The sequence below is a fragment of the Aulonocara stuartgranti genome (assembly GCF_965226115.1).
Source record: "Aulonocara stuartgranti genome assembly, chromosome: 20".
NCBI lineage: Eukaryota > Metazoa > Chordata > Actinopteri > Cichliformes > Cichlidae > Aulonocara > Aulonocara stuartgranti.
Window position 1 is genome coordinate 28711306 of NC_138956.1, and position 27730 is coordinate 28739035.

General features: G+C 42.2%; 1 protein-coding gene across 1 annotated transcript in view; it reads right to left on the reverse strand.

Moving 5' to 3' along the window:
• Positions 1-4712: 4712 nt before the first annotated feature.
• The window catches only part of dennd2da (DENN/MADD domain containing 2Da), a 32427-nt gene continuing 9409 nt past the window's right edge, over positions 4713-27730 (reverse strand). Inside the window, exons 4-17 of the mRNA XM_082518498.1 lie at positions 27400-27465; positions 17209-17256; positions 16806-16898; positions 14155-14330; positions 12509-12621; positions 12330-12399; positions 12169-12246; positions 9588-9728; positions 8966-9114; positions 7932-8103; positions 7773-7823; positions 7600-7681; positions 7273-7518; positions 4713-5510 (exon numbers count right to left, since the gene is read on the reverse strand). Coding sequence (XP_082374624.1) covers positions 5443-5510; positions 7273-7518; positions 7600-7681; positions 7773-7823; positions 7932-8103; positions 8966-9114; positions 9588-9728; positions 12169-12246; positions 12330-12399; positions 12509-12621; positions 14155-14330; positions 16806-16898; positions 17209-17256; positions 27400-27465 — 1553 coding nt within the window. The 3' untranslated portion in view covers positions 4713-5442. The remainder of the gene's footprint in view (positions 5511-7272; positions 7519-7599; positions 7682-7772; positions 7824-7931; positions 8104-8965; positions 9115-9587; positions 9729-12168; positions 12247-12329; positions 12400-12508; positions 12622-14154; positions 14331-16805; positions 16899-17208; positions 17257-27399; positions 27466-27730) is intronic.

Sequence of the window (27730 nt, forward strand, 5' to 3'; positions counted from 1 at the left end):
GGGGTTGAGTTTTGAAATTTACATTTATGTATATGGAATTTCCCTAATAAGATGGAGCGGCCGAAGAGTGAACTGTCAAAAGTACTGAATATGACGTCACTTATTTATGTGCGAATGTGTAATAATTAAAGTCAGTCATATATCCACAAACACAACAAGCTGAAAGTCAGTGATATATATATATATATATATATATATATATATATATATATATATATATACACTCAACAAAAATATAAACGCAACACTTTTGTTTTTGCTCCCATTCCCCATGGGATGGACTTAGAGACCTAAAATTCATTCCAGATACACAATATAACCATCCCTCCCAAACAGTGGTCACAAATCAGTCCAAATGTGTGGTAGTGGGCACATCTGCTATATTGAGATAATCCATCCCACCTCACAGGTGTGCCACATCAGGATGCTGATCTGACATCATGAGTAGTGCACAGGTGTACCTCAGACTGCCCACAACAAAAGGCCACCCTGGAATGTGCAGTTTTGTCTCACAGCAAAATGCCACAGATGCCACAAGCAATGAGGGAGCGTGCAATTGGCATGCTGACAGCAGGAATGTCAACCAGATCTGTCACCCGTGCATTGAATGTTCATTTCTCAACCATAAGCCGTCTCCACAGGCGTTTCAGAGAATATGGCAGCACATCCAACCGGCCTCACAACCGCAGACCTCGTGTAACCACACCAGCCCAGGACCTCCACATCCAGCAGGTTCACCTCCAAGATCGTCTGAGACCAGCCACCCAGACAGCTGCTGGAACAATTGGTTTGCACAACCAAACAATTTCTGCACAAACTGTCAGAAACCGTCTCAGGGACGCTCAACTGCATGCCCGTCGTCCTCATCGGGGTCTTGACCTGACTCCAGCTCGTCGCCGTAACAGACTTGTGTGGGCAAATGCTCACATTCGATGGCGTCTGGCATGTTGGAGAGGTGTGCGCTTCACGGATGAATCATGGTTCACATTGTTCAGGGCAGATGGCAGCTGAGAATGTCCCAGTTCTTGCATGGCCAGCATACTCACCGGACATGTCACCCATTGAGCATGTTCGGGATGTGCCTGACCGGCGTATACGACAGCGTGTACCAGTTCCCACGAATATCCAACAACCTCGCACAGCCATTGAAGTGGAGTGGACCAACATTCCACAGGCCACAATTGACAATCTGATAGACTCCATGCGACGATGTGTTGCACTGCATGAGGCAAATGGTGGTCACACCAGATACTGACCGGTTCTGGGTCCCCAGACCCCCAATAGAACAAAAAACTGTAAACTTCCAGGGTGGCCTTTTGTTGTGGGCAGTCTGAGGTACACCTGTGGACTACTCATGGTGTCAGATCAGCATCCTGATGTGGCACACCTGTGAGGTGGGATGGATTATCTCAATATAGCAGATGTGCCCACTACCACACATTTGGACTGATTTGTGACCACTGTTTGGGAGGGATGGTTATATTGTGTATCTGGAATGAATTTTAGGTCTCTACGTCCATCCCATGGGGAATGGGAGCAGTAACAAAGGTGTTGCGTTTATATTTTTGTTCAGTGTATATGTATATATATATATATATATCAATCATAATAATCTGACAATACTATAATATTGGCCATATTATATTTACATTGCCACAGTGAGATGACTTTAGTCTCATGAACAACATTAACTAATTGTTATTTACTAACTAATCTTAAATGACTGTTCAGCACAGAAATGAAGCCCAACAATCATGTTTTACAGTCCTGTGGTCTCAGCCTCAGATACTCAACTAATCAAAGTGATGTAATGACAAAACTGAATGACCAACAAAACATTTTTCTCCTTCATTTCTGTCAAACAATGCTGTATGTAACGTGTCTCGCGGTTAGTATCATGGTTGCTAGGCAACCTGAACAGCGCGACGATGCGTATACCGTCCCATTTCACAAGCCTCTCACTTCCGCACTTCTCGTACTTATAGTACGCACCGTACGTAGTACGCGTAGTGCGCGTACTTCAAGCGTGCAGTCTCTTAATTAGGACACAGCCGTTGAGGAGGTCATTTAGCCATTTAAATCAGCTGTGTTGGATCAAGGACTCATCTAAAACCTGCAGGACACTGGCCCTCGAGGCCTGGAGTTGCCTACCCCTGCTCTATAGGGTTTAATAAGATGCTGGCTCACCCTTTTTCATGTATAACAGCTTCAAGTCTTTTGGGAAGGCTTTCCACAAGGTTGGAGAGTGTTTAGATAATCTTTGAGCATCTGCCAGAAGCGTATTTGTGAGGTCAGACACTAATTTTGGATGAGAAGGCCTCGTTTGCAGTTTAAGCTCTAATTCATCCCAAAGGTGTCCTGGCAGGTTGAGGCCAGGACTCAGGCCGCACACCAAACCCACCCGTCTTCATTGACCTTGCTTTTTTGCATTAGTGCACAATCATGTGTAAACAGGATGGGGCCATCCCTAAACCATAAAGTTGGGAGCATGAAATTGTCCCAAATGTCTTGGTGTGCTGCATCCGACACTTTGCATTTGATGATGTTAGGCTTGTATGCAGCTGCTCGTCCATGGAAACCCATTCCATGAAACTTTCTAAACATTGTTCTTGAGCCAATCTGGAGGTTACATGAAGTTTGGAGGCCTGTAGGGATTGACTGCAGACAGTTTGTGACCTCTGCATATCCCTCAGCATCCGCTGACCCTGCTGTCATTCTCAGTCACTTCCACTTTGTTAAAATACTACGAACAGCTGCCTTTGGAATATTTAGCAGCAATGATAACTGGACTTGTTGCACAGGTGGCATCCTATCATGGTACCACGCTGGAACTGACTGAGCTGCTGAGAGCACTGTGGGAGTGTATATAAAAATATATAAACGTTCATATATGTACATACATGGATTTTTTATGTTAAATTTCAGTTATTCACTAAAAATCGGAATCATTTTATATCTAATTGTGATATTGCACAGGAGTCTTGATTTAGTCTTAATTTTTTATTTACGTTTCTGGGAAGCATGAGGCAAATCAGTGGAGCTGATTCAAAACACGTTACCTAAAACGTTAGCAACCACAATACTGATACTACAGTTAACATGACTTACAAACTGCCTGCTCGTGTACGTTTGCCCACTAAATTAGTGATGTGTCGGTCGCGAACGAAACGGCTTAGAGCCGGGTCTTTGATGTGAACGACGCGAGCCAGCTCCTTATCGCAAGCCGAGGGTTTTTGTTTTTTTCTTTCTCTCACACTTTTTTCTGCTTTACTCCTCATACCAGCCTTGTGCTTTGCGCTGGGAAGAGGGGGGAGGGGCGGGAGTTACACTCTCAGTAGCACAGGAACATACAGAGCAGGAGGGAGAGACAGGTATAGTAATCATCCACAACTATTTTCAGTTGCAGCTGATAAAGGATTTAGAAAGTTTATTCATGCAGGCCCATATGACAGAGAATGTGCATCTTCTTTTTGTTTTATATTTTAATTTACTTAATTGTGTTGTGGTTTGCTGTGTTTTGTGTTGTTTCATTTTAAATTTGTTTAAAAGGAAAAAGCTGAAAATTTAAATAGTTAAAAGTTAAAATGTGAATATTTTGTTTTTGTATTATATGATTTATTTATTACATTTTATGTGGAGTGAATAAATAAAAGTATATTTACGGTGGCCCCTAGAGACAAAGCACGTACAAACTCCAAAACACGTAAAAACTCCGAAGCACGTAAAAACACCAAAACACGTACAAAGGACAACAGAAGTGCTCAAGGATGCTAGGGGCAGTGTTGAGCTTTTGTTACCTAGTGTGGTAGTAACAGGTAAATGAACTTTTTTTTTTTAAATTATTTGAATATATATGAGTGCTTGTGTATAAATACACAAACAATACACATATGCTTTCAATTGTGTAATTTAAGTGATCTAGGTAGCTCTGTTTTGGAAGTTCAGTTAACGCTAGAAATGTGTTTTGGAGTTTGTACATGCTTTTTGGAGTTTTTGGAGCTGGTTCGGAGCCAAAAGAGTTGTCTTTTTAGTGAGCCGAGCCGAAAGAGCCGGTTCTCTAAAAAGAGCCGGAAAGCCCATCACTACACTAAATAGAGTTAAAATGATTCCTAACACCGGCTGGATCACTAGCTATCATTAGCTAATTTTAGCTTTCAGAACTGCTAGTGTGGTACAGCCCGAGTTCCAGCACTAGCCAAGGAGCCCATATTCAGTTATAATCTGTTCTAAACTTTACTGTCAATGATGTTTCACCTTTTACAAAGACAGAGAGCGAGCAGGGAGGAGAGCGGTAAGAGGTGAGAGTTGGCACATAGTCAAAGTGAACACTGCAGTTATAATGCTAAGCTAGGTTTAGCATTATAACTGCAGTGTTTGTGCGTTTGTGGCAGTGCAAAGATGAAACAAGGACGAAGGAGAGACAGGAGACACACTGAGGTGGAAAAATAAATGTTGAACAAAAAATGTAAAAAAAAAAAAAAAAAAAAAAAATCACAAAATAATTTGAACATGCATTTCATGGATGCTTCACTGCACAGTGAACAATCTACATAGAAGCATCCATGGATATGATCAGTAGCCATTAACAGGATTCACTGCACTCCAAACACAGCTGGAATACAATGGAAAAGTGGGGAAATCGATTTCCCCACTTTTGGATACGGTGTACCCACTGCCCCGCGTTAGTCTGCACAATAAAGTGAGAGTCTGTGTGAATCTGAAAACTTTAATTTAATAAATGTAATGAATGTAATATCTTAACAAGGAATGGAAGCAATTTCTCCAAACTGACAAAAATCAAAGATCCACTTCACAGTGACATTGTGTGTTTTGTGAAGAGGCCATTACTAAACAGATGTAAAATCACAAAGCAGCTAATTATTAATCATTTGATAATTTATTCTGTACAACACTGGCTGATGGTTTCTGACTGTCTCTGTAAAAATAAAATAAAGGTTGGGTCAAATGGATCTGACTACAAACAGGTAGAGCAGTCCCCGCCAACAGCACATCCCTAAAAACAGACATATATACACTATGCATAAAGACATATGTACTCTTTTTCCTGTGCATGCGTTGGGAGTACATGTCTACTTTGAACATTATGCAGAGACAGCCACAGTGTTGGATACAAACTGCTGCTCCACCCAAATATACATCTTCTATCAGTAGCCTTAAAAACAAACTGCAGGTTCATGAACTTAAAAAGCTCGTCTTTATTTGAAATGAGTTCCTGATTATCAGAAATGCTAAAAACCACCACAGAGAATTTAAGTCCTGCATTCTGCCAGTGTTTCACATTGTGAGGAGCAGTCACACAGACATACAGTAATTCACACATGAGAACATAATTAATATACTCCAAACTACACAACACAGAAAACACAGTGCAATATTCACATCTATATACCCCTTTATACAGCCATATTTCTATGCAGACAGCTAGTGTTTCTTTGTCTTCTCCTTTTTCTTCTTCTCTTGATATTCAAGGATCTTTTTGTGAAATATTCCTGCAGGACAAAGGAAATGCAAATCAGGTTGGACTTTTACTGCAGCACAATTACCAAAGAAGTCAAGTGCATGACTTAACATAAGTCACAAATGTGAGGACTTGCTTGACTAATCTTAAATAAAGACTTGACTTTGTATTCATAGCACAATATTTCTCTGTTTTATTATTGGAAAGCACTTTGGTCAACTTTGTTGTTTTTAAAAGTGCTATATAAATAAAGTTGGATTGGATTGGAATATTTGGGCATCAGACAGACTTTAACTTTCCACCATTTCAAATAAAGAGCTACAAACTTTAAATGAATTATATGCTTAACCAGAAGGAGAGTGACGGAGCCTAATGATCAGAGAGCAATCCTGTACACACACACACAGATTATATATCTACATGTCAGGAACTCAGTGGGGATGTGGCGTACAACACTAGAGGCCAACTTCAAGCCCATAGCGCAAGTCACCATCAAGTGTGGGATCTACCAATGAGACGCTCTATCATGTCATCATTTCGTCCTTTATTTTGCTCAGACTTCTAACACACTGGTGTACATGGTTGTGGGTGTTGCACCCAACCTCATGTGGCTCTTACTCTATTCCAATCAAATGACTGGTTCAGTGAAGCACACAGGCCTTTCCCTCTCCTCCTGTCATTTGTTCTTGAATTGTTGACTGGATTCTGGTGGCGGTGCTCTCACTTGGGTATTGTATCACTTCCTTGTTATCACTGTATCATTTATACTCCAGGGTTAAACTGGGCAGAACAGTTCAGGTGTCCATGTTACATTTGTGGTAGTTCAGCATCAAGCTAGTGCTACTGAAGAGAAACAAGCATGAAAAGAGTCAGGGGTTTTTTAAATTTCAAAGCAAAGTTTCACAAAAAGCTCAACAAACATCAGCAAACACACACTGTGTGTTTGCAGACGTGTCCCTCCCTCACTTTTATGCTCATTGTGTCAGATGTTTAGCTACTCCTCGGCCTCATTTACTAATAACAAAAAGTTGAAGCCTATTTGCAGCTCTGGAGGCCAGGATTAGTGACTTGACCCGGCTTAGCACCCTGGAATATCCTGTGGTAGCCAGGCCCATGTAGTCAGTGGGGTCAAAGGTAGCTGTGGCAGGGGTGTGGTCTCTGACCCGCTGCAGTGAGCTCATCGGGCGGTGCCGGGATGACAGAGGGACAGGTGATTACGATGGGACTAATGACTCTCTACCCTTTTATAGTAAATGGCCTGGTAAATGGCCTGTATTTATATAGCGCTTTACTAGTCCCTAAGGACCCCAAAGCGCTTTACATATCCAGTCATCCACCCATTCACGCACACATTCACACACTGGTGAGAGAGCAGTGTGCAGTGGAGGAAGCCACAAGGGCACCACAAATGTGATAATCTGGAAAAAAAGAAGTAAGCCTAAGGGATTAAATGTTCCACTAGAGAAGTCTTGTGCTGCTACGCTCAGCCTTTGACCAAGTGACAGATATTGTCACTTGGTCAAAGGCTGAGTGCACCCTGGTGCACCCTGAAGTCATGCAGGCACTGTTTTAGGTCGTCTCCCGGGTATCCCGAAAGAAATACTGAGAGCACGTCGTTCATGTCTCACACACTGAAAGAACTGCACGAATAAGTGGGCATTAAAGACTGTAGACTGAAATTATACAATCACAGCTCATATATTTAACAAAACATGCACAGTGAAAAGTGTAGAGTGTGAGTCCCTGGGATTGGGATTACTTCCTTTATTTACGAGCTGTAGTTGAGTACTAACCTTGCTGTGGTCCAGGCTGCTGCTGCTCCACCTCCTGGATAAACAAGTCAAACATCTGCGTCTGAATGAACTTCTTGACAAAGTGTCGAGTGACCTTGGGCTCGATTGCCTTGTAGAAGCTTCTCTTATCAAACACCCCACCTTCTCCAGCTCGTGCGTATTTTACATATGAGGCATAATGGCCAACTGTTTTCACGAAGAATTGCAGGAAGGCTTCAGAAACCACTCGGTTTAGCTCCTCCCCCACTGAAGGAGAGGACAGAAAGCATTTAAGAATGACTGAAGAAACACTGTGCTACATGTGTTCATGTGCTGCTGTTCACCCACCTGATGCATTTTGTCTTGTACTTAGAGCCACTAATATTTCAGCCTGGAGCTTTGGAGGCAGGATAGTGCCTTCATCACCAATCTGCAATTGTGACAGAAGCCCTTTTGTTAGCTACAAATCCTGACCTAAGGACTTTAACATTTTAGGTTTTTCATCATTTGACAACTCTTACTGAAACAATGAATGGGTCCTTTTTATCCTCAGACAAATCAACCACCAGCAGCTGTGTTATACACAAAAAAGGACCAGAGTAAGGACAGAGTGCCAATATTAACACCGTAATATTAACACCATCTTTTTGGTTGTTTTTATGGTCTCCATGTTAACTCACATCAGTCTGGTCAGTGACTTGGTCCAGCAGGTGCTTCTGGACTCCCAGTAGATAGGGGGTAGGTGCCATCACTACATCGATGAGGATTTCTGGAACAATGGAGATGAAGGTATGCTGCCAGGTGAAAGGGTAGAGCAGGGCTGCTACTGCATGAATGACCTGAGACAATGTGCTGCAGACAGACAGAGTCGACATCAGAGGTGGTATCGCGATGGTAACACATGTTTGTGATTAAAAAAACAATTTTTCTCTTCTTCTTTTATAGCTTAAGTACACGTAGCTGCGCCTCACTCAATGTTTTAATATGTTAAGCAGTAATACTGACTGAAAGGTGTAGATACAAAAACACACTGCTTCATGTATTTATACGAGTTTTCTTTTCAAACAATAAACATGTATTATTATTTGAAATTTTGTATCCGATGCAACAAGAACTAAGATGTCAGGGATGGGTTAAAGCTGTGATTGGCTCTGTCCAGTCCCAGTGTTTTCACACAGCAATGCTAGAATCTAATGTAAGAGTGGGATGTAAAGTGGTGCATCAGAGGTGCATAGATACCAGAGACACTAAACTGAGCAGTTGGCAGTGTTTCGTGTTGTGTAATCAAACTGAGCACAGATCAGTTAATTATAAAATCTACAAAGAGCATTCGGTAGTGAACACAAACATAACATTTGTCAACAAGAATCTATCACCCAGAGAGATCTTTGTGTCTGTGGTTAATATCTAAATGTTCGGACTACGGTCGTTTCAGATTTTGGAGAAACTATAAAATTCATTCCTTTGACTTTAGTCTCACATAACATGGCCCAGGATCTTCTTCTGCACATCCTGAACTGTTACTACTATTACACTGTTGGTAAATTACCCACAAATCTTTCTAATCCAGTCGTTTTTGCAGCTGCAGGCCTTACACTGACTTCCCCTGTTTATAGAGTGGTACGACCGGGGCTACGCTGTGCAGTAAATGACATAAAAGTATACCTTGGTATGATTAAAGTATGTGTCTGAGTGTATAGACGATGTGATCTACCCAAGTTCATCTGCGATGAAAATGATCCGTCTCTCCAAGACAGCCGCTGCAAACACCAGCAGCACTTGCTGGTCCGTCAGGCAGCTAAAGAGCGTGGCAAAGTTGACGTGTTCCAGCCAGGAATCCAGCGGCCGGGTCAGACTGATGATCTGGTGGAAAGTCACCACTGTCACAAATATGTCAACAGTGGTGCCAGCATGTCATCACTCAACTGACAGGGCTCTGCTTTTCAGCTCTTTCTATATCACCGTTTCTTTATATTTATTCTTCTTCCACTTTAAAAAACTGCCCATAAAAATGTCTTTACAAAGCCAGAGAACCATGTTGTCCCCCACCCTGAGGTCTGGTCACAAAAAATGACCACCATCAGTGAATACCTGAGATGACTGTGAGCTGTTGAAACATGGTCTATGACGGGTGTCAGGTTTCTGCTCTGAGACAGAGGCTGGGTAATGCAAAACATGTTCAGACAAGTCCTCAGAAACATGCCAGCCTGAGGGATCTCTTATAGTCCCTGGGTTACTGCTCGACATGGAGCAGTAACCCAGGGACTAATGGAGTTAGAAGATGAGATAAATGAGAGTCTTTTCTTAATAGACATCAAAGAGGCGCTCACTCTGACCTCAGTGCCCGACTCAGGAATGAAGCTCTTAATCTCCACTGTGTTCCCTGGTGCTGGGAATTGAGCTTCTCTAAGTTTCTGCATGAATGGATAGATCATGGCCATGGAGATCTGCCGGCGCTTCTCCACCTCGTCGAATATCTGCACACATGGGAGAGAATAGTCACAAACTCAAAGTACGACATATGCTAAAGCAAGATTATTTTATTTTACTTGTGTTGTTATTGACTTAAATATCTAATTTCAATTTGTTCCGTTTTATGGACAAGCTGTCTCAAATCCTCACAGTCAGTAACACAATTAGTTAATCATTTAGTTTCTACCTTCACACTTGAACATATGACATACTTCTGCTTTGGCTCTCGGAGGAGGTGGACGCGTCTTTCACCCCCTCCTTCCCTTATTTTCCCTGCTGCTGCCTCTATGTCCTTGTCTGGTCTCGTCTGACTCTAACCCCGAGAGAGCCTCTCATTCTCGCTCTTGTTCTCTAAAAACTAAAGAAGAAGAACTATGGATTTGATCAACTGGTCCCTGAATGCAATTGACACTCTATTCTCGACGAGAAGCCTGGGTTCGGGAGAGCCTGAGTGTCCTGGAGGGACATTCCCTGCAGGATACACGATGGAAAAGATCTGGGAGGAGCTCACAGCTCTTAAACGGGAGATACACCTGGAGACCAGTGATGGACACTAAGAACAACTGTCTGTTCGTTCTAAAACAACATATCCATCATCTTTCATGCAGCTACCCTCCCCCCATCCGATGTGGACAGTGGCTCAGCCGGAGGCACGATCGCGAGATTGCAGCGTCCCAGATGCAGCTGTGCACACTGGCATACTCCCCCATGTTGCTTGTCTTGTGTTTTTATGGTGCGGTGATATTTCTGTTTTTCATGTGCTAGAGTTTTTGTCTTCTCCTCATGCCGACTCCTTTGGGGATCAGTATGAGCAGACATTCTTTTTCTCTCCTGATCTGCCCTTTTGTGTTACATATTTTGTTGTTTTTTCCTTTTGCGCCCTATCCTGACCTGTCTCCCCAATGTGAAGTTTGTGTATTGTATGTACGGTCGGCGAGGTCTGTCATCTACTTCCCATTAACACTGTTGGCATCTTCTGTCGTTGATGGAGAATGAAATGTAAAAACAAAGCTAACTTTCCAGTTTAGATGATTTATCAGCAACACCTTCCCAAGATACTGTAACTTGCTACCTTGTATCCTCGCTGTGTTGATACTGGTACACATGAAATCCCATCTCATCCCAACCTTTGTCTTTTATAGGAATGCCATAATTACGAAGCAGGATTTCATCTTCAAATTCAGGGTTCATTCTGGGTTTTTCTGTACCGAACACGTTTCTCTTCTTCCTCACTACCGGGTATATCGCCATGGTAACTCATGCTGCAACCATAACCTATTGCGGAGCAGATTATGTTCCAGATTAGAGGTCAACAGGTATGAAATCACTGACTACTGACCAGTAATTTCTCTGGAAACTAGTATCAGCAATCCTATAAGACAGTACTGTAGTATAATATATAGTATATAGTAGGATAGTAAGAGAGTCTAAAGTCTTTATAGTCTCTTAATATTTTGTTGTTTCCCAGGTGATCTGTAAAAAAATATAAATTCTTAAGCACAACTTTATTGATTTTTTTCCAGCTGGGTACAAACTATTGTTCTATAATAAAAGGACAATAAAGCAATAAAACACAGAACATCAGCTCATCTGATGTTCTGTGATTATAAAACATCTGTTTGTGGATGACCTAATATCACATTTGCATGTTGAATAAGCTGCTTTTAGATTTTTATTTCTACTGCAGCTGCAGCTCAAAGAATACAAACTAAAACGACTGTTTAAAATCAGTTTCAATGAAAAATTTCAGATTCACACATATGTATAAATACAGAGTTGTGATATTGATTAGTCAGCTTTCTTTCTTGGCTTCAAATAGCTAACATTTATTAAAACAGCACCGGCCTTTTTAACCAAAGCATGTTGCTTTCAGACTATGGGTTTAACTTCCTCATGTATTTCCAACAGTATAGTTTTATCTTGCTTCATATAAGCAGTTGCTTTACTGAAAGTAATAATAATAATAATAATAATAATAATAATGGATTGGATTTATATAGCACTTTTCAAGGCACTCAAAGTGCTTTACAATTCCACTATTCATTCACTCTCACATTCACACACTGGTGGAGGCAGCTACAGTTGTAGCCACATAAGTACACATAACTGTGATTGAATTGAACTGAATTTGACCAATTTAATTTATAATCGCACCAAATCACAACAACAGCCACCTCAAGGCCCTAAACCCCAACCCCAACACTACCCCTTTCATGTGAATACACAGGGAAATCCATAATGATAACCAGCATTGTGTGACCGTGTATTCTGACTGCGGATGTTAGGATGATGCCCTGGGTGTGTTTAACCTGCTTACAGGGCTTGGTGCCAACTAAACCAAGTACTATTAACTGCTACCAAAGTAATCTGACTACGCACAACCTCTGCAACAAGTTTCCTAAAATTCAGCCAATTTTTCTTCCAGAGCTGTTGTGCTGAACTCACCTTGGAGAAGAGCCCAAAACAAGCCAGTGTACTAATGATGCAGTAAGCCTCAGGTGGTCGCGCTCCTCTCCCTCCTGGCTGTGGATCAGAGAGTGAAACAAATATCAAACAGCAGTTTCCAAATGAGGACACTCTGCAAAGGACAGCTTCTGAACACTGACCAATAATCTCCTGCAGTATCCATTTCTTCTGCTGCCATCGATCTCAGTCAGAACAAAGGAGAAGGTCTCACTGAAAATGGACAACAACAACTGAAAACAGGGGCTGTAGGCTGGTTTACACAGAACAGAACCCTGAATACTGCTCAAAGGTTAAAGACCACCTGATTGACATGCATTACCTGTGGTACTCTGTCAAAGGAGCCCAGTTGATGCCTTCTGGGAAACAAAAAAGTGTGATTGCCTTTAAAGTCTTCTCCTCCTCCTCCTTCTGAGATCTCGCCATTCCATCTCTCTGCAAGTAAATATAAAAGTTTAAATCACTGTTTCCAAATAGATACATACATCATATGTACAACTGATTATAACTGTACAATTGTACAAAACAAAATTAAAGGAATACTTTTTAATCAGAGTATATCATTACGTTAACTGAACCTCTCTGATATAGATTTGGACAGTTAAGTAGCAGAGCAGGTCGTTTCAGCTGCTTTGGTGTTCATTAAATTAATGCAACAATTCCCAGAACAGACATAGTTTTTTTTCACTAGTTTTGCATTTAGCCAGGGTCAGTGTCAGCACTGTTAGCATGTCAGAGAGAATATTATGCTGCCAGTAAAATGACCAAGTGATGGTCTGGCACGCATATTCATGGAGGGACACACAGACCGCCAGAGGCTAGGCAGCGCCACCCCTGACTACTATTAGGTATCAGAATGAAATCCATGGATCCACTGTCAGAACCCTGCTTTGGTGCTCTCCTTAACCAAATCCAAAATAACTCCAGTGAGAGACAAATATATTTTGAATGACTGCTCTATCTACCAGTGGATAGTTTTGCCCCTCTGGTGTTGGTGCCAATTCTTTTCTGGGTCCTTCTCATGTATTGCCATTCCATATACCTGTTCATCTTATCTGCTATAATGGCTGATGTTAGCTTCCATGTTGTGCTGAGACAGATTTTAGCCGGTAGTTGGAAAAGACGGGACCCCTCTGTGGGGATCAGGACTGTCCGGGCTTTCAGTTAGACAGTGGGTTCATGCTCATTTGGGCTGTCAGATGTTCATGGAGTGCAGTTAGTTTTGCCGCATGATGTTAGAGGCAGTGCTGTCCCTTCTCTCAAATCCTTTCTGAGTATCTTCAAAATATACACAGCAATGACATTAGAATGTCATTCGGAGGCCGGGGACTGTGAGTGTCAGCACCACAGTCCAGGATGAGACAACAAACATCCACAAGTACATCAGTAAGATGGCCCCAACTGACCGCATGCTCAGTGAATACCTCAGGCAGCAGAAACCCAAGAAAGAGGAGGAAGAGGAGGAACCATCGTGGAAGGACAGGCCCCTGCACGGTATGCACCAGCGGCAGATAGAGGAAGTGGCTGATATTCAGAAATCCTACCAGTGGCTGGACAAAGCTGGACTGAAAGACAGCACAGAGGCACTAATCATGGCAGCACAGGAACAAGCTCTGAGCACAAGATCCATAGAGGCTGGGGTCTATCACACCAGGCAAGACCCCAGGTGCAGGCTGTGTAAAGATGCCCCAGAGACAATCCAGCACATAACAGCAGGTTGCAAGATGCTAGCAGGCAAGGCATACATGGAACGCCATAACCAAGTGGCCGGCATAGTGTACAGGAACATCTGTGTCGAGTATAACCTGGAAGTCCCGATGTCAAAATGGGAGACGCCCCCAAGGGTGGTGGAGAATGACTGAGCTAAGATCCTGTGGGACTTCCAGATACAGACGGACAAAATGGTGGTGGCTAACCAACCAGACATAGTGGTGTACAAGCATATTTGGCCTTCACGATCATACTGACCTTGGGAAACTGGTAGGTAATCTGAGGTTCGTAGGTATTGCTGTCCTTGGCCTTCTTGAGGCTGACCACCACCAGATACTCAAAGAAGTACTGACCACTGGCATAGCGGTGCTGCCTGGTTGTGTTCTCTGCTGCCTCCAGACCAGGTGGCTCTGTAAGCTCAGGCTCTTTGACTCCTATGTGAAGATAAAAAAGAAAACACAAACACATTTAGTGTGCTTGATCATGCATTTCCCAATAGTTCTTATTTGTATGAATACAACACACCAGTTAGAAATTGGAGAAGTTACAACATTAAAGACCATATATGATACACACAAACACACTAATGAGAGATATAAGAGAGAGAAATGCGAAACACCAGCTACTGTTAGACAGAGCAGTTCCTTGAGACTATAAGAGTAGACTGACGACCCTATTCAACCTATGACTTGATGCCTCACACATGGTACCTGGAATGTCTAGAACTACAGTCTAAAGAGCTTGGAAAAAAAAGTGTCTGGACTGACCTGACTGAGGGGTTCAGGCCTGTACAGAAAAGCAGTGGGGACAGAGCAGCTCCTCCTTACTAAATCCTGCACTTCATGCAGAGTTGTGCTATTGAAGTTGGCCTGTAGTGTTGTTCGCCCCATCCCAGTCTGATGAAAGCTCTTAGATCATGTATAGTTCTAGTCATTCCAGGATTTATGTTTGTGACACAGAGTCATAAGCTTTCTTGTAGTTAATCTAGGTTGTGCACAGTTGGTCAGTCTGGTCTAAAAGTCTAAAGTGACTTTTCTATCTACCAGAAGTAGTTGATAAGTAAAATGCTTGACCTTGTCTTCAGCAGTCAGTTATATCAGTGGATACTGGATTTTCTCAGTGACAGTCCACAGATGGCAAGACTTGTGCCCCACACCCCACTGGTGGTACTCATCTCAAATAGGAATAAGGTGAGGTGCACAGTCTGAGGGGTGCTCCCATAACAACTTCTCCCTAAATCATCATTGCTTTGAAGTAGCAGAGATGGAGCATTGTGAAGGACATCACACTGTCACAATCTTTTCACCCAGCTCCCCTCTGACAAACAGTATAGCTTAGCAAATCCACGAACTGCCAGGTTCATGAGGAACAGTTTTTATCCAACAGCCATCACTAAACTGAACTCTGCCCATCACCCTGTGACACCAAAAACAACTCTCTCCATCAGTATAGATTTTTTAGACATTGTGATTCTGTTGTATGCAACACATGCAATGACAATAAATGTATTGTATTCTACTGGCTGGTAGCTGAACTGGACTTAAGCACTTCGAGGCGTCTGTTGTTGTGATCTGGCGCCATATAAATCAAATTTAATTTAATTCATTTTTAATCATTGTCACTGTTTCCATCTTCTCAAACTTACATTGGAAAAAATAGAAGCTCCTTTCTATAACATTTTATTCACATCCTCACTTTGCAACTACTTTTAGTCCATCCATCCATTCGCTTCAGCTTATCCTTTTCAGGTTCACGGGGGGCACCGGAGCTTATCCCAGCTGGGGTATGTCACACAGTGGAAATTTGTATCTATCTTTTATATTGGACCTGATTTTAGTGTTTACTTCTGAGTGTAGTTTTTATTTGCATGATTTTATGATGTTCCACTGTGGACCTGCTGGGTATGGGACAATTAGCTGATAGTGATCACCTGCTGAGGCATGGGTGTGTCCAGATGTGGCCTATCAGCTGTTTAAAAGACCTATTAAAAGGAAGCTAGGTGAGCACTGGGGGGAGAGAGGCCCCAGAAGGCCAGCGTGGAAAAGAGGGACCTGCTGCCTGATCGTGGGGGTGTGACGACTCATTTGGAGACCGATCTGTCAGCATAATGTGGCGACCCAGTGCCGACAGCGGGAATGGCGCCAGCAGGGCACCTCTGCATGCATTTGTGAGTAGTGTCTCCACTGCTGTTCAAAAAAGGGAAATGCTAAATGGACTGGTTCTTTGGTTCTTATGTAGTGCTTTTCTACTCTGCTTCAGCACTCCAAGCACTTTAAACAACACGCTACATTCACCCATTCATACAACACTTAAGTGCTTTCTATCTAAGATTTACACATACTGAACACATCAGGAAACAACCTTCAAAACTGGATTCAGTCTCTGGCTGCAGACTGAGGGAGCCAGAGGTTGAACCACCTGGCTGTAATGACAGTGTTCAGGCTCAAACATAAAACAGCTGCTCTGATGCTGAAAACCTTTAAATGTCTCATTTTTAAACAATAGCCTTGTATGTACAATTAATAATGGCTTTAAAATTATAATCATTCTATTATTAATTATTCAATTATACTTAAATATTATAATAAATATAGAAACATTTCACTGCCCTGATGTCTGGTGGAGACTGTACTGCACAATATTAAAATCTCTGCCCTTGATGCACTGGGTTATTTAACCAGTACTTCCTGTGTTGTCACAACAAATGCGCGAGAGGAAACGAGATTTAACGCTGGCCAAAAAAGACCTAGCATCTGCAACAGAACACTGCTCACATCAGCTCAGCGGTGCACGTGAGGTCAACCACGACTACAGTCACACATTTGGAAACTGTGTTGACATCTAATCACGACGTGTCCAAATGTCCAGCGGCACCTTCAAAAATCAGTTTTCAACAGGATAATACTCACTGTCCCTTTTGCCTTTGCGGAAGGAGGACCAGATGGCACTAATCCTCTTGAAGGGCCCTTGTCGTCCGTCATCTTCGCCTGATGGAATGGCACCTGGAGAAACCAGCAGCTGCTCAGTACTGAAAACATACGTCGGTGCTCACTTCCCCATACCTCCTCTGCTCGTTTAAAGCCTCATAAATCTCTGTCCTCTTTTCCAGAACTCTAGCTTATCAGATTTCTGTTCAGGTTAAGTCCATTAACACCATTATGCCTGAAATAAATGTGAAACTGTGACTAACATGTCCTATGAGTAGACTATAAAACTCACAAGGCAGTTGTTTTAGTTGAGCATTCTTTAAGACTGACTTTCAGTTATGAAACCATTACTCGAGTACCCAAAGGAAAGATGATCTGCACTTACCATGCTTCTCAGAAACATCCGTGATGATGTTACTCATGGGTTGTTCACCTAAACAACACAACAGAATACGTGAATGAAGATGTCCGAGTCAGCTTCTGTCTATGTTCTGTGCACGTACACAAAAAAATGACAGCTACAGGTATTTGGATTGTATTAATTAAAGTATAAGAATGCAGTGCACTACAACAGTGAGACGTTAGAAACCAATGAGCTGGAATTGAGCCCTTTAGACCCCACGCCTTAAGTCGCCCTGTGTAAATAACAAGCGTAGCTTTATGATTAGCAGCTACGATGTACTGAGACAACAGCCCCTAACATGTTTCTGTTACCTAGCAACAAAGCTTTTGCTACATAGGTCCTCTTTATTAATCCCGTGTTTATACTGCAGCGCTGACAGTCTGCTGAATCATCTGTTTGTTTTACACTCTGAGGAAGGAATTTCCCCCAACTTGTGCTTCACATCATCTCAGAATCAAAAACACTGGAGAGCAAGCCTTTTTGGTAAATAGACAGCATCAACAACAATGTGTTAAATACCATTTAAACTGTACATCACTTAAGAACTTGGTGATAGGCTGGTTTCTATCACCAAGACAAACAAAGACAAAGCTCAAGTTTATCAGTTTGTTTCAAAATCAAAAAGTATTAAAGAGGCAATCAAAGGCAGGGAAAGAAGTGCTTCGGACAACAAAATACATTTAAATATATAGTTAAACAACATTTTGTCCTACAAACTTTGGAAGCTTATCTATCTCACATCCACAGCCAAATAAAAGTGAAAGTCAACTATACCAGTGTTATTTCTGTGGGGTTTTCTTTCTATATTAAATAGATCCATCACCAAGTAAGCAGTTACCATAAAATAAGTAAATCTTTGTGTCTAAAACACAAATAATCATTGCATGGAAGACAGTTAAAGTAAGTCAGAGACATCAGCATCCGAACAAAGACTTAAATTAGTTCCCAGTGGGTTTGTAGTCAGCGGCTCTAAACACCAGTCTTTGTCGCTCCTAAGCTCCCATCTAGTGTTTTTAAGCTGCTAACCCAAACATAGCAGGCTAGATACAACCCTGTTTCCATGCACAACTGGCAGACTAAAGACAAAGGCCAAAAAGAGAAGCCCTGGCTGCAGCAGGGTCACTTGCCTTGGGAGACCAGCACAGCAGCCATACGACGACGAGTGATCGAGATGTGAACCTGCCAGCTTGTCAAAAAATAGAAAAGTAGACAGACTGTCTACTGGCTCACCTATGAAACCATGAAAGTATCACTTCCTCTAAATAGATGGTGTTCACTGAAGGGTCCCTGAGCTCAGATAAACAGGGTGAATTTGGCTCTTTTCTAATCACACTAACCACTCACAGTACTTCAAACCACTGTTTGACCATACAGTGAAACTGAGTTTTGTCCCGGAAACTTAAAGTTATCCAAGTTTATCTACCTCACATCCACAGCCAACAATTAGAATAGTATCTGGAAAAAACTCACATGCACAAGGCGATCGTGTAAACTACCAACTGAAACCCCCAGCCAATCAGAGTGTTCAAGCCCTGAACCATTTCTGTCAGTCAAAAACACTAAGTCACATAAAGAGGGGGGCTCTCAGCAGGGAGCAGGTGCTTCAAGAGTCAAGTTGCCAGCTGAACTCAAGACTTCAGGAAGTAACTAGTTTCTATCTTAAGCAAAAAAGTAAAAGTAAAGTTAAAATTAATACATCCATTATAATTCCCAGTCTCTCACACACGCATATTATTATTATTATTATTATTATTATTATTATTACTACATGCCAACTTTAAGCCAATTGCACAAGTCACCATGAACTGTGGAAGCGATAGATCGATAGATATACACATAATGCAATTAAATAATCATTTTGAAAACATATCACATCATATCAGGAGGCTAAAGTATACGCTGACTGTGTGGTTGGTGGAAAAACAGAAACAAACAAAAACAAACCAAAGACAGTTTCTAGGTTAGATTCAATCGATCCGTCTGAGCTGAACTCTGTTAAACCAAAGTTCACTTTGAACACCACAGCTCTTCTAAATCATTTTGAGCTAACTCGTTTGTGGTTGTCACTCCACTCTTTGCTGCATGTACATGTTGAGCGACCACACTCCACACACAGACAAATTGCAGCCAGAGCAGATTAAATAAGCAGCTGCAGGACACAGTCCAGGTTTCACTTCAGTCTGGCCAAGTCCCTGACAATGTTTACTGAGTCTGCAGTACACAACTTTGGCATTTGCAATCTGTTGTCCTGTGTAAACACCAGTGGCAGTGCCTTCCTACTCAGTAACTTGCAGAACTGTGCTGAATGAGCCTGCGGAACAAAAACACGTCTCAGGTTGTGTTTTAGTGTCAGTTTGACTCTTTCTTGACCCTACACACTGCTGCGTTTTTGAGCTACTTCTTTTCAGCTCTGATGTGATGTGGGTGTAAAAAAAAAAAAAAAAAAAAAAAAAAAAAACAGCCCTCCCTCGGGCCCACAGGGTCTTAAACATGTTATAACAAGATGCTGTCAAGTCAAAGGAGGTGATTAAAGCAAGACTAACTAAAGCTGCCTGATATCCTGTTTCCATGTTCTTGTTCATTCCTGCAGCCTTTATATCACAAATCTGCCAATTTATCTGTTTACCCAATGGAAAGTTTTATCCATGATATAGACTGTTTCCCTTCATAAGCACCATGTGTTTTCCACCTAAGCCTGCGCTGAAAAGGTGTTCTTCCAGCAGCTAATGCAGCTAAAAGCAGCCTTTCAAACTGGCTGTCATTTCACCTCCTGAGGCTACAAGGCAATCTACAGCAACATCCACAACATGCGCACAGTAGATGAACTAAAACAGATGTGAGGGCAAGCTTACAGACCATCACAGTTCAAGCTGACCACAAGCTAAATGATCATATGTGCACCTGACACAGCCCCAAACAACATTTTAGGCTCATACCATGAACACAGCATCACGACAAGCTCAACAAGTTTCATGTCACGGACTGTAAACACATCACAGAGGTCAAGTATTTAGGTCGTAACCTCCACGCTGCACTTTATGTCAGCTGTAAATGAACAGCAGAGGTTTCCCTACAATGAAGTGGAAAAACACCGATACACACATGGGCGCAACCTGTTCGAGATAAGTTACTTCAGCAAGTTTCGGCAGGTACCGTGTTTGTCGAGAAACTACACCGCTCAGTAACATCATGATAATAACTTAGGTGGACTCGGGTTATCCAGCGGTAAGACTTCTCTAATATCCAGTACTCACTCCATCTGTTTTTAGGGTTCGTCAGTCGGACTCCTTTCCGTCTCTTCTTCACAGTCTCACTCATTGCTGCCGCTCTACTGTCGGGGGTTCCTATCAGCACACTCAGTAACAGCACGGCAGTATTTTACCATCGTCATCCCGCTGCATGCTACACACATAGCATTTTAACCTCGCGCTCAACTACTATGTACGCTGAAGTAGGTTACCGCTGTAGGTGCTGCGTTCGCGTTATGTGGGACAAACGAAGTGTTGCGTGTTTCGTTCGGTTCTTCGCGGTTTTATCGTCCCACTCTTGAGGACCTGATTTGCTTCTAGAAACTACCGAGCCAAGAATAAAAAGCCAACAAAAATACCATAAAATAAGTAGAAGAAAGTTAATGAGCGGATGTTGGAGTCATGTTGTCGCAACAAACCCGATATTCATGAACGCAGCACTAGAGCCCTCAAACATTGCTTCATTTAGTTATTTTTCGACGGAAGCGGTTAGCTCTTCCAGCTGTATGCAGCAAGCAGGCGGTGACTTGAAACAGCAGCGTGCCAACTCAACTCCAACTCAAACTCACAAAGCACAGTCAGGCCTCCTTAATTGGTTTTCTGTCAGAGACATGATGAGACTGGATGACACCTCTGAGAAATACTGTTTGTTAGTGAGGGCGCCTACGGGAATTAGTGATCAGGTCAGGTACAATTAAATACGACCTACTCTTTTAAAGAATTCAGAACGCTCTAAAACTGAAAATTGCTCTTTCCACAGGATGAATCCATTTTAGATCAAAAGTGTACAACCACACCATGGTACTATGTCAATTTCAAGTCATTCTGATTTTGCCTTCCAAAATAATGGCCTGTTGAAAATGCCCATAACTTACCTAACTTTCAGTGATTTCAGAATGCTCTAAAAAGGAAATTTTCTGTTTCCACAGAATAATTTCACTTTAAATCAACAGGATACAACCTCACAATGTTACCATGTCAATTTCAAGTCATTCTGATTTTGCTTTCCAAAATAAAAGCCTTTTCAAAGTCAAGGCTGGCTTGACACAAGTGGGAAAACTGGGATGTTGTGAAACACAAAATATAAATGTTTTAATCACAGGGAATGTTATCTTCTGACTGTAATCATTGAGCTTCATGCCAATATGTCGTGTATGAACTATCGTATTTGTCTGAAGGATTGTGTATAGTCCGTGTAATAACAATGCAACCGTAAAATATAAACATTAGTACGCTTCGTTATATTTAATATTACTGTAGGCATAAGGATAAATTATGTTACAGGCTCCTGGGACGAGTTAAAGCTGGATATAATGTACATCAACAAATGAGAAACTTTAGGACATGTTTTACTCAATTACCTGCAGTGTTGGGGAGTAACGGAATACATGTACCGCCGTTACGTATTTAAAATACAAAATATGAGTAACTGTATTTTAATTTTATTCTGCAACCTAGACATCCACATTACTCACTCTCACGTAACACATACTGTACATATAGGGACACGTTTTACAGCATCCAGAGGATGGTCGGTGTACTCCAACCCACCTCTGGCGCTGGTGCCCTACCCTCAATTTTAAATGCATTTAGACACTAAGGGTTTTCGGGAAGAGCTGTGCTGCTCTCTGAGAGGAAGCAGGAACCATGCTCTCCTGAGTTTTAAATGCACTTTAGAACAGCACACATCAACACTACATATGAGCGGGCGTAGGGAGGTTTGAGGTCTTCACTCACCCCGGTTCTGTTAGCCGTCAGGGCTGGGGGGCTGGGAGGAGGTGCTGGCCGTCAGACTGGGGTCTGGGATGTGGGGCCTCCCTGCTACTGCAGATAAGGAGGTGGTTCGCTTGCCTCCACCCCAGAGAGAAGGGTTACATCTCCTGGGTCTAGGTGCGGCTTGCCCCTCTGAGGGCGGGGGTACCTGGACCTGGGATATAGAGTATGTTTGGGGAGTGCGACTGTCTGTGCAGTGTCTATTTGTGTCTGTCTACACGTTGGGTGAGTGCCGAGTATTTGGTTGTGCATATGGGGTGAGAATGCACGTCTGTGTCCGCGTGTGCCTGTTCGTCTGTGTCTATATGTCAGGTTGGGTCTTAGACTCAACCTCTCTGGGTACATCTCAGGCCCTCTAAAGTACGGAGGCCTATCTCCCCTCACCACACTCCCTGCCGGTGGCTGATGCCCTCAGACGTTGGTGTGTTGGTGGTCCTTGTCGTCTGGGGCTGGGCGCTCATGTATGTATCGGCTCACTCCTGGTGGCCGATTGGTGGGGCCGGGCGCCTGTGGCCCAGCTGGGCTCCTTCCGGGGGGTGGGATGCCGTCAGGCCTCTGGCCTCTGGGCCTGAAGCTCGGTCCTCTCTGGCACAGCTGGCTGCCGGCAGAGCCCGCGGGCACGCCACTGCAACCCCCTCTGGCCTCTGTAGCTGCGGGGTGACCTCTCCTTTGGGGCTCTACTCAGCTATTCCCAGGAGGGTGGCATGGTTCCCCCCCCTTTGGTGGTCCTCCTCGGGTCCTTGTACTCTGGGGCCTCTGGATATCTGGGGCCTGGATCTCCTCCATACCTGCTTCATACCCTGGTGGACAGGGCTATGGCTCCCCACACTCCCTAGCAGATCGTTACATGGAGAAACCTTTGGAATACAAGCATGCTGATCCACACAGGTGTACACACGGGTGTTCACAGACGCGGACTACAGCTTTCTTGGCTGCTGCCTCAAAGCACATCGTGCGCTGTCTATCTTGCGTGCTGCACAATATCGTTTATTATTTAGTATCTACTGTTATCTACTGCTAGCTAGTTTATTGTGATGGTGCTGTTTTTTTTATTATGTTGCTCTTTGTTGTTTGCTTTCTCTTCTGTTTTTTTTCTCCATACAGGTGATCCAGGTGTTTTGTTTGTTTTTTTTGTTTTTTTTGTTTGTTTTTTCTTCTCTCTCTTCCCCCCCTTTCTCACCGTCTCTTCTCCCCTTTGGTTTTCTTTCTCCCTGTCCTATCCCCCAGTCATGTCTGTCCCGTTTCACAGCAAAATCTCCAGTGTTAAATTAACACTAGAGAGTGTCTATATGGGTCCACACCTCTGAGTGTTAAATACAACACTGTTGAGTGTTAAATTAACACTTTTGACAGTGTTATATGTTTAAAAGTAATGGAATACATTTTAAAAGTAACCTTTCCAACACTGATTACCTGTCATATTCAAAAATACGTGATTTTAAAAGTTTAAATAAATTGATATTCAGTAAACTTTCACGTATTAGTTTGATCTGGTTTACGATGGTTTACTTATCTACAAATGCCCTGTCATGCAAAGAAGAAGCCCGGTGTGAATGCGGCGTCTCCTCTGGGCTGAAGTAGAAAACTCTTCTGACTACAGGCGAAATTTTACTGTTTGTATTAAAGAGGAGAGAGACCACCCGGCTCGTTCTCAGCGCTCACTTAAAAAACCTGCATCTCTGGTGTGGGTATGCATCAGTGCATCAGTGACTGTAGAATTGTCCACTGAAAGATATATACATGTTTCAGAGCAACGTATCCTCCCATTCAGTTTGTCTGTTTGAAGGAAGGGCTGGCAGATTTCAGCAAGATAATGCTAAACTGCACACTGTATCTCTCACAGCAGCACGGCTTCATAATTTTTAATGCACAGGTACAATACACAATCTTCACTTTTCTAATTATTCTAAATATTCTTTGCTATTTAAACATCTTTCAGTAACCTGCTCTGCTCTGTTTGCACACTACAACCTGGGTTTGCCACTTATCTGCACTCTAATTTTAATAACTGTACAGTACTCTGCTTTGGTAACTATTGTCCACGATGTAAATATGTAAAAATTGTGTTTCTGTTCTGTGTCCTGTTCTGTTTGTATATGTGTGTGGGGTTTTTGTTTTTGTTTTTTTTTGGGGGGGGGGGGTTTGCTGCTGATACAACCAAATTTCCCCTTGTGGAACAATTAAAGGATTATTCTATTCTTTATTTGGTTTAGATCTACATTTTACAGTGTCGCAACACGAGCTTTGTATTTATTTTAATCTAATCTGACACTCTGTCTGGTTCCAATTAGCTTTTAAGCATTGTCCACAAATTTTCACTAGTGTTAAAGTCACAGCTATGGAAGGATTTCCAAAAGCTTAACATTCGTCTGCCAGTCAGCAATTGCCAGCCGCCTCCCTCCTTAGGGACTCCATCTGTATGGCCTCCTGAAGACCTCTGTCTTCTCAGTCACCACCAGCCTGTTAGCCAGAGGGTTTGTCTTTTATTCTGTCATCACCAGCCCGGGCACCTAAGGAGTCCTGTCACTTCCACAAAAGTAGCCCTCCTTGGCCTTTCTTCCATTTATGGTTTTCTAAGGGGTCCTATCCCCTTTGCCGATGCCAGCCTCCAACCAAACCACTGGAGGTCTTTTTCATCTACACCAGTTGGCCACCTGTGCGGCTCCCAGAACACCTCCTCCGTTGGGCTCCTGGCCGACCCGTCGAGCTGCTCAACTCTTGTCATGGATTATCTAGCCATCACCTGAACTCTTTTTCTGCCTTGGTTTTGTATACGTCTGTTACCTGTTTTTCATTTTGTGTTTTGGTTTCAGTTTTGGTCATTTGACTTTCTCCATTAGTTTCAGCAGTGCTGCCAGGTTTCCCCTCCCCCCCGTGTTGTCTCCTCTTCTTTGTGATGTCCGTCCTCGAGGTTGTTTATTTTCCCACCCTGCGGTTCCCTGGTGTTGACCTGCATTTGTCTTGGACTTTTTGTAACTTTGTGAATAATCAGCATTAAAACTACATTTCTATCATTTACACCTGGTTTCCTGAGTTCTGCATGTATGCTCACCACACAGCCATTTCCTGACAGCGTCCTCCTTAGAGGGAGTGGATTTGTTGAAAATAGGTCAACCTTGTTTTATGATGATTCATGAAACAAGACCTTTCACATTGTTTTCACTTCTTTTTAAAAATGACTTTCATTTTCATTCTGTATCCGAAAGCTTTTTCTTAGATTCAAACCACCAGTATTTGTGTTATTTGTCTAACTGTGTCTGAACACATCTGGAGAGAAATGCTGACAACACAGCTGCAGTACTTTTGAGGATTGTCTTTATCCACAAGAATTACAACCAAAAGTAACAAGCAAGGCCATTTTTATATACTTTATATAGTCCAGGCTGTTTAAAGACAGTGTTTGAGTGCCATGAGTTTACATTACTGACTCTGCATATTAATGGGGAACCTCTTAGATCAAAATTCCCAAATAAATTGGCTATTTAGGAATACTGCTCACCTTTGTCGGTGAGCAGTATGTTTGAGCTCAGTCATACCTAGCTAAATTTCATCAACAAGAATGACAAGTACCAGAAGCAGTCATGCATGCTCAGTCAACTAAGCATGGGGGAATCATGTGACTACATGATCTCATCTAGTCACATGACTACTTGACTCCTCCATATTTCACACATGAACTGGAAGTATTTGGGTTGTTGCTATGTCCCTTCTTTCCCCACCTTTGGCTTTCTTGGTAAAGATTTTGGTGTTTCTTCACACCTGCATGTTTACCTTGCTTCAGTGTGAGCAATGACATTTCATCTAAAATTCCCTATTTACTGTGTGTGAATAAAATTTTGTATTGTAGAAGTAGTTTAAAGTGTAAATAAAAAAAATTGTCACACACTGCATCTGCAGACGACTCTTTAAGTCAGCTGGTAGTAAGCAGTGTTGGTCAAGTTACTTGAAAAAAGTAATCATTAACTAATTACTGATTACTTCCTCAAAGTAATCCCGTTACTTTACTGATTACTTATTTTCAAAAGTAATTAATTACTTAGTTACTTTTTAAAAACACGATTTACAACCTGAATAGGTGATAAAGTGATAGATCTTTCAGCCCAATTCTACTTTTTCTACATAATCCATCATACAAAATGTAATCAAATGGAAAAGTCCCTTTTTAAAACTTGTTTTATTAGTTTTAATCTTTTAACTTTATGCATCAAGCAAAAATTTAATTATATGCAACATTCTCTGACTGGAAGAAATTTGTTTAATATTTAAACCGATTTTCTGCACATTCCAGCACATAAAACATATCTTTTTTTGTGTGTTTACACTCACTCTTTCAAATAGATGCAAGTAAAACACAGCAGAAAATAAATAAAGTCAAAGACTCAGTGGTCCTTTTGCTCTATTTGCACCTGCAAAGCAGGAGTAGGGTAGGCGGAGGTTTACCCTGGTGCAGGTGTGCCGCAGTGGTCAGTGGAAGAATCCACGAGTTTCTCTGAGTTTCCCCATTACGTCATAGCTACTCGGTGCTTGCTCGGAAGTTCAGGGGTTTTTTTCGCTGTAAAAAGAAGTTTTCTTCCCACGCACAACGGACACTAATGTTTTGTCACTTTTTATGGAATCAAACTCAAAGTAAGGTCAGTACTTCCACGCTTTAAACGCTGCACGCTCATACTCTCTCCCGCACTAAATACATGATCCATTGTTGATCTGCACACAGCTGTTGTCACGAACGTCGCACTTGCTTACGTCACTGTCGTGAGACATTCTCGCAAAAAAAAAAAATCACGATTTTAGTAACGCAGCGTTCCTACGGGAAAGTAACGGTAATCTAATTACCATTTTGCAATAGTAATCCATTACTTTACTTGTTACTTGAAAAAGTAATTGGATTACAGTAACCCATCTCTGGTAGTAAGTGAAGGAGGTTATTGTGGAGTGTGATAAACCGCTGATGGTGATTAGCCAGTTCTGGGCACATGAAGATGCACAGGTGTTGAAATATCCATGGGAACAATACTGAACACAGAGCTGCCCCAGTGAGTCCATCACAGTGTGAACATTAGCTAGAACTTGTAGTAGAAGGAGCTTTGCATGTTTGAGTAGAAAGGTGTTATATTAGTACCAGTCCACATTAGCATTCATGTTAAACACATACCTGTCTTCATCATGTGTTTCTCACCACCTGAGAGCTGTGAGTCCCCATCGTCATCTGGAACAGATTCTGGGATTGGAAATGAGTTTGGAGATTATTATTTATTATAAAACATAAAATCAATCAATCAACCCTGACTCAGTTTCATTCTTTACAATGTAATGTCTTGGCACTATCCTATGGATGCTGCAGTTTGATTTGGACTTGGTTTCTCGTCTCGGGCTGACTGTTTTTTCTTTTTCATCTAATCTTTTTTAACATCAGCATTGATTCTGGTTTTCCCTTCATGAGTGAATGTCTGAGGGGAAATGTCACTTTTATGTAGTTGGACCTA